We start from the raw sequence: 7,500 nt of genomic DNA on the forward strand, positions 1-7,500 counted from the left end.
GAGGGCCCTTTCATGTTTACCTTTTTCTAAGGACAGGGGTGCACGCTCGCGCGCACACGCGCGCGCGTGTGTGTGTGTGTCTGTGTGTGTGTGTGTGTATGTGTGTGCGTGCGTGTGTGTGTGTGTGTGTGTGTGTGTGTGTGTGTGTGTGTGTGTGTGTGTGTGTGTGTGCGTGTGCGTGAGGGGTGAGTGAAAGTTCAGCCATGCTATCCGCCCTCATCCACCTGGGCTCAGGCTGGCAAGGTAGGAGGGTGGAGGTCATAGGTTATCTGTCTGTGTGTGTGGGAGGGTGTGTGTGTGTGTGTGTGTGTGTGTGTGTGTGTGTGTGTGTGTGTGTGTGTGTGTGTGTGTGTGTGTTTGTCCTGGGGCTAGGATCTGTCAGAGAGCCTATTCAAGAGGAAGTAATAGCTAACAGGTCAATCAGAACCATTCCTCTCCATCAGAGCCAGTGGGGGATTAACACTCCTTTACCATGAAAAGAACCGCTCACACTTTTAAATGTCACTTGAAAAAGATCATCAACAAATGTCACGGATGGATGACTAGCGATGTATATCACACTGTTCAAACTATAGGAACATGTTTTATTGAGACAAATATCGATTATTATTAAAAAAGAATATATCGTCACTGTCGGGCAGAAACCTTGTATCTCCAAGTTTCAAATGTGTAATTTTTTTGCAAAGTAAAGCGCTGCTTCATCATACAATGCCGTCGCACAAAAGTAGTGAAAACAGCTGATCTACAAGCAAGCACACAACGCCTCGCGGTGCGAGGCGTTGTGTGCTTGTAGATCGGCTGTTTTCACTAGTTTAAATCATTTTAAAAATGATAAATACCAAACAAACGGTTTTAGACATACAAGGTTTCCACCCGAAAACGACAATATATTCTTTGGAAAGACCACTTTTTATCTTTAAAACTATTTACAGTATTGTGTCTATCTCTGGAACTATCGGTACTGTACATGCATATTAGACATCAATAGATTTGCCTTGAGGTAGCTGGCTTTGGACTGAACTCATAATCGCCCCCCCCCCACTTGCCTTAAGGCAGATGGGGGGCTTCTTAAACTTTCTCAACCCAAGATCCAATGAGAAACATAATCTCTCATAGTTTAAAAGACCACCACCCTCAGGGAATGTACGAGTGTTAAGTTGTATATCAGCTTTAGTTGAAAGCCATCTGCACAGTAAATCCTCGGTGTCGATGTACCCATCCATGTGTAACAGGCTAAGCTCTATTTGGTAACACACTCTCAATACTGAGGATCGTACTGTGTTTCAATCAGATTGACATCCCCTGAACTAGGGCTGTCACAATTATTACATAATCATCTAATCGCAATTATTTGAGGTAATCGCGATTATTTTGCATAATCGTCATAATCGTTTCCATGTTGAGAAATGTTAATATAGTTTCAAACACTTTTAAAAAGTAGTGGAAATAGCAGATCTACAAGCTCACAACGCGTCGCATCGCGGTTCCTGCTGGCCATCTTTTTTTAGTATAAAGTTGTAAAATATGCCTGTCATTTCTTTGTATATTTAGGTTATGTGTCATATCTACCATGTGCAACTTCAAAGCCTACAAGCCAAACAAAAATGCAATTGTCATCGAAAAAACACAATTAAATCGTTAATCGCAATTATTTGAGCGACAATTAATCGTCATGTAAAATGTCATATCGTGACAGCCCTACCCTGAACTCCAAAACATACAGCAGGATGAGAACGATGCGTCGCTGAGCCCCCGATGCTTAAAATACATGAAATTGGAGACATTAAATGACTAATGATTGAATTGAGCATAATTACATTTTCTAAATGTCCTTCCACTTCCCCCTTCTCTCTCTCCTTTGCATTTTCAACCTTCTCTGCTGTCTTCTTGTCTTGTCTTATGCTCTCTATCTCTCATCTTTTCTTTTAGCCTCGTCCTCTGGTTGTTGATGTCTGCAATTACAGCGTGTGCGTGTTTGTGTGTGTGTGTGTGTGTGTGCACGCGTGTGTGGAAACTGCAATGTTAAAAGCCAAACTTTGTAATATAACAAACTACAAAGGCTTTTGGTTAACTTTACTCAGCCCACACACATTCACGAGCCACCAGCACTGAGACACAAAATGCTTTACTGCGTGCATTTTTATGTGTTTAAGTGTCAGTGCGTGACTATTTGCATCCATTGTGGTTATTTGCGCGTGTATGTGTGTGTGTGTGTGTGTGTGTGTGTGTGTGTGTGTGTGTAAACTCTTACATGAAACTAAGAGCCCACCCCCCTTATAAGTACCTTAACTACCATAGAACTGCAGAATAGTCACCCAGAAAGTCCTCATGACTACTGTAACAGCTTTACTATCATTTCCCAGAGGCTATTTTAAGGCAAATGTGTCACATGCTGAATGCATGCAATGCCGTCCAAATATCCAACATTTATATTGCTGTGGTCGGGCAGAAACCTCCTATCTCCATATTTTAACTGTGTGTGTGTTTTTGTAATGCAACACACCTACTCGATCACACTACAGATCAAAAGCAGCAGCGGCGCGAAGCGATGAGTTCCGAGCTCTTAGTTCTGCTACTCTTGCTGTTTTTGAATTCTAATCTTGAAAGGTAACAGTTTTGGACATAATGAGGTTTCTACCCGCGATATTCCTGAATCTGTCTTGACGCAATAAAGCCCTCAAACATGAACCCGCCACTAACATGAACTCTTTCTCTTTTGTGTGTTGGTTTGTGGTACAGGGCTTCAGGTGGCGTTCGATGCCGACTGGCAGGCAGGCAGGATAACGTACGACAGCTACCGTAACGGCACAGAGGACGGAGTGCTGGCCTATAAGCTGCTCATCCAGACCGGCTCCAAGAAAGATCCTTTCAACTACAGCCAGGTATGCTATAACAGCAACATGCAAAGACTCTGTTTACCATACATACAGCAGGGGTCTTTTTCAGGCCAGGGACCCCTTAGTCGAGAGAGAGGTAAAGCAAGGACCCCCACAACCCGTTCATAATTTAGATTTCATATAGTGTCATCTTTTGACAGATCATCAGTGTATTTTGGATTCATGTCAATGTGTGTTTTCAGATATTTATCCGCTTGAACCGTCAATACTTGATAAACTTCACTTTTCATTGTGTACTTAGTCTGCTCTTTTTCCCCTCTGCAACACAGCTCTTTGCCAAAAAATAGCCGATCTACAAGCTCACAACACCTCGCAGCGCGAGGCGTTGTGAGCTTGTAGATCTGCTATTTCTGGCTACAGTTCTCAGAATATGGAAGCTAGGGTTCAAGTGATTAATATAAATAAGGAGAAAAAAGTTTCTATCGCACAAAGATTTGGAGGACCCGCTGTAGTAACTCTGAGGACCCCCTGTTGAAGACCCCTGCCATACAGTATATCAGCCTGTTTTTCACTGCAAAGCAAACGTCACATCGGGATATTTTATATAACGAATGGAAGATATTTATTTACAACTCCATGCCGTCTAATCGCTCCGTTCTTTTCTCTCTCCTCCCGCCTGCAGCTTACGTCTCGCCGGCTCGTGGACGCCGAGGGCCTGGTTCCTCCCGAGGTCTTCTACATCTACCTGACGGTGTGGGTCAGCAACGACCCGCTGGGGTACGCCGCCTCCCAGGCCAACTTCTACCCTCACCCCCGGGAGTGGATCCACGACAAATATGACACCACGGGGGAAAACCTACGCAGTGAGTTGCTTTATATTGACAGTTGCATCGCTGCAGTCGCATACCCTTTTCCACTTCTTTTTCCTTTCTTAATACCTGGAATTATTTTATGCTTTAACTATTGAAAAATAGCAGATATACAAGCAAACAGAGCTTGTAGATCTGCTATTTTTGAAAAGTCGTGAAAATGTGCGCAAATCTTTGAATATATGTCTTCTTAAAGCGAACATTTGTAACTCAAATCTTGCTTCTGGGGCGGTCCCTGGAACGACATATATTTTGAGATGGCTGTCTGCGGCCCAAATACATGTAATACATCAACAAGCAAACCCGGATATACCCTGATCCTAAACGTAAACCTCCTTCCTAAAACTCACCTCTCTCTCTCTCTCTCCTCAGTCCCGCCCGCGGAACCGCTGGAGTTCGCCCAGTTCCCGTTCTACCTGAACGGCCTGCGGCAGGCCAGCGACTTCGTGGAGGCCATCGAGAGCGTGCGGGCCATCTGCGACGAGTTCAGCCGCAAGGGCGTGCGCAACTACCCCAACGGCTACCCCTTCCTGTTCTGGGAGCAGTACATCGGACTGAGACACTGGTTCCTGCTGGCCATCAGCGTGGTGCTGGCCTGCACCTTCCTGGTCTGTGCCGTGCTGCTGCTCAACCCCTGGACGGCCGGCATCATCGTAAGTCTCTCAATGGATAGAGACAGTAGATACCTTTATTATCAGTCAGTCGCCCAGGGGCAGAACAGCAAGTTTAAGGATATTTACAAAGTTACAGAGAAGTATGAATAGATAGAAATTCTACAGTGAAAGAGTAAAGTACACCAAAAAAAGGGAACGAAGAATTACATAAAAGTGTAACAGCCATGTCATCTATACCATTGTTTCTCAAACCTTCAAATTTTAAGGTCTCCCCTTAACTCTGACAGTGTACAAATGGAACCAAATGAACCCTATCGGGTTCATTTGGTTCCATTTGTACACTGTCAGAGTTACAGACTTGTATGGCTCAATTTAGACCCCCATAAAGGAACCCACAGAGTCCCTGGAATCCACTTTGAGAACCACTGATCTATACTCGGTCGTACACCGGTGTCACAGGGCGAAAATAACCGATCTTATAAGCTCACAGTGCGATGTGCCCGTGGTTGCGTTCAAGCTTGTAGAACAGCTATTTTTCGAGCTTGTAGAACAGCTATTTTTCGAGCTTGTAGAACGGGGTTTTCACTTCCTCTCCTGTCAGCCTGTCCGACGCCTTGCTCGTTCCCTCCACCTCGTCCACAGCTGGCGCCGCCACCTTTCTCTCTCTACCTCTCCCTCTCTCTCTCTCTCTCTCTCTCTCTCTCTCTCTCTCTCTGTCCTTTCTCCCTCCATTCCTTCCTCTCACCCCTCTGAGCACAGCTCAATATAACACTGTCTAGGGGGCCCTTCCCTTCTGTGGGGAGCCAGCGCACACATGTGCACGCACGCACGCACACACACACACACACTCTCACACACACATCGGCCTTTGTCATTCTAATCCGAGCGGGCCCGCCTTAGAAAAGGAAATGCAAAGGAGCGAGAGAGGCTTTGCCCTCCTGAAGTCTCTACCTCACACTCCCTTGCTTTTGTCAGAGAGAGAGAGAGAGAGAGAGAGAGAGAGAGAGAGAGAGACTTGGGGAAAGGACAGAGCTGCCCAGTTGCGACCTTGGCCTACTCAGCCCATCCATCAGGGGCTGTGTGTGTGTGTGTGTGCGTGTGTGTGTGTGTGTGTGTGTGTGTGTGTGTGTGTGTGTGTGTGTGTGTGTGTGTGTGTGTGTGTGTGTGTGTGTGTGTGTGTGTGTGTGTGTGTGTGTGTGTGTGTGTGTGTGTGTGTGTGTGTGTGTGTGTGTGTGTGCGTGCGTGCGCGCGTACGTGTGCGTGCGTGAGAAAACAGCCCATCACTTCAGCGGCTGGGAAACATTTCACACACGGGCTGGTGGGGCCGGTGTTCTTCAAGGGGAGCCCCCCAAAATCACACACACACACGTGCACCCATGCACACACACACACACACATATACCGGTGACCGTTGGGGTGAGGTAGGGTGGGGGGTGTCGTAGTGTAGCGCAACAACAGAGCCAGTTGCATTTGGAATGTGTTTAATTTAAATCCAAAAGTAAACCGTCTCTAGAGCCGCTGATTGAGACAGCAACACACTCAATCTGCTCAAAGAGAGAGAGAGAGAGAGAGAGAGAGAGAGAGAGAGAGCCCTGGGCTACATGAACATAGCGTGGGTTTCTAAGCTCAGGGCCTGTGTGTGTAGGTTTGACCAGGCCTATATGTGTCCGCAGTAAAACGGCTTTTATCATTTCCAATTTAACCGTGACCAAATTGGAACCCCTGCCAAGATAAAAGGATCCTGTAGTGGGCCTACAACATTCTTCTCTCTCGCTCTCTCTCTCGCTCTCTCTCCCTCTCTCTCTCACTGTCTCTCTCTCAGTCTCTCCGTCCTTTCTTTGTTCCCCATTCCGCATCTTTTCCGAACACATTTTATTCAGCTTTTCACCAGTGTGGGTTTAGTGTACTGTATTTGTCAAAACATTGTAGTTTCCATTTTTTGTTTTTTCAAGGGGGAGAGGGGTTTCCTGAAACAGTGCTTTGTCATAACGTTAAAACAGTAACAACAGAAAGTTATAACACAACAATAAGATAAAAGGACTGCCCGTCGGTCAATCATTAACTCCTCCAACGACAGACACGCTGCCACTGGTGTGGTGTGAACCACCACAAATTATATATCGTTAATCGAAGTTCCCCCCCATGGGCTCTATCCTTGGACCCTTCCTCCCCCCCCCCCCCCCCCCCCCCCCCTCTACACCAAACCCTTGCCTATTAAGACATGCCCAGAACAGCCACGCTAGGGTTCAAGTGGTTAGTTAACGGTGGTCGCTGCCGAGCCACTTGAGGAAACAGAGACAGGAAGTAAAGGTAAGATGAAGTCACTGTGGTGACAGAGAGAGAGGGGCCTTCAGAGGGAGGGAGAGAGAGAGAGAGAGAGAGAGAGCGAGGGGCCCACGCTGCATTGTGTCAGTCACTTCTGGGAAGGAGGAAGAGCGAAGGGGGGGGGGGGAGAATGAGGAAGGGAGAAGGGGTAGTAGTGGTAATGCTTCGGCCCCCCCAGAGGGTGCGTAATTTGACACTGTGCACGTCGAGGTCCTGAGTGCAGGGTCAAAGATTGTGTGGGGTAAAAGAAGCATGGGGCTCTCCACTCCGTCACCCTCTACCCTACCCTGCTGTTGCTCCAGTGCCTTCCTGCCTGCCACACCCCCCACCTTAATGACAACACTTTCAAACTGACCGGCCCGGTGTGGGCCCTGTGTCGTTAGAGGCCATTGGTTCTCAAATGTTCTAATTCCCGTGGCCACCCCACGCGACTCTGAGAGTGTACAAATGGAACCAATTGATTTAGAGCAGTGGTTCTCAACAGGGCCTTTTCCACCGGCAAAGAACCAATTCTGGTTCTTTCTCCCGCCTATGGGATGAACCAGAGGTGAGCTTTTCCACCGAGAACCGGAGTTGGTTCCGAACCGTAAAAGTTGGTTCCGAACGGGAACCACTAAATCCTTGGTTCCTCTGGTTCAAGGGGAGTTAAGGGGAGATCTAGCAATGTGAACGTTTGAGAAACACTGATTCAGAGTCTCTGTTTGTTGGCTCGTCTGCGGCGCTGACGCTGAATGTCCCTTTGTTGGCAGGTGTTCATCTTGGCCATGATGACGGTGGAGCTGTTTGGCATCATGGGTCTCATCGGCATCAAACTGAGCGCCATCCCCGTGGTGATCCTCATCGCCTCGGTGGGCA

General features: G+C 47.2%; 1 protein-coding gene across 1 annotated transcript in view; it reads left to right on the forward strand.

Annotated features, from left to right (window-relative positions):
• ptch2 (patched 2) overlaps positions 1-7,500 on the forward strand; it is a gene marked incomplete at both ends in the record, with an annotated part of 48,527 nt that overhangs the window by 32,204 nt on the left and 8,823 nt on the right. Inside the window, 4 exons of the mRNA XM_080725803.1 lie at positions 2,740-2,882; positions 3,520-3,700; positions 4,079-4,359; positions 7,395-7,500. The exon at positions 7,395-7,500 is cut by the window's right edge and continues 32 nt beyond it. Of these exons, the coding sequence (XP_080581929.1) occupies positions 2,740-2,882; positions 3,520-3,700; positions 4,079-4,359; positions 7,395-7,500 (711 nt within the window). The remainder of the gene's footprint in view (positions 1-2,739; positions 2,883-3,519; positions 3,701-4,078; positions 4,360-7,394) is intronic.

Source organism: Nannobrachium achirus (assembly GCF_963921795.1).
Source record: "Nannobrachium achirus genome assembly, chromosome: 5".
NCBI lineage: Eukaryota > Metazoa > Chordata > Actinopteri > Myctophiformes > Myctophidae > Nannobrachium > Nannobrachium achirus.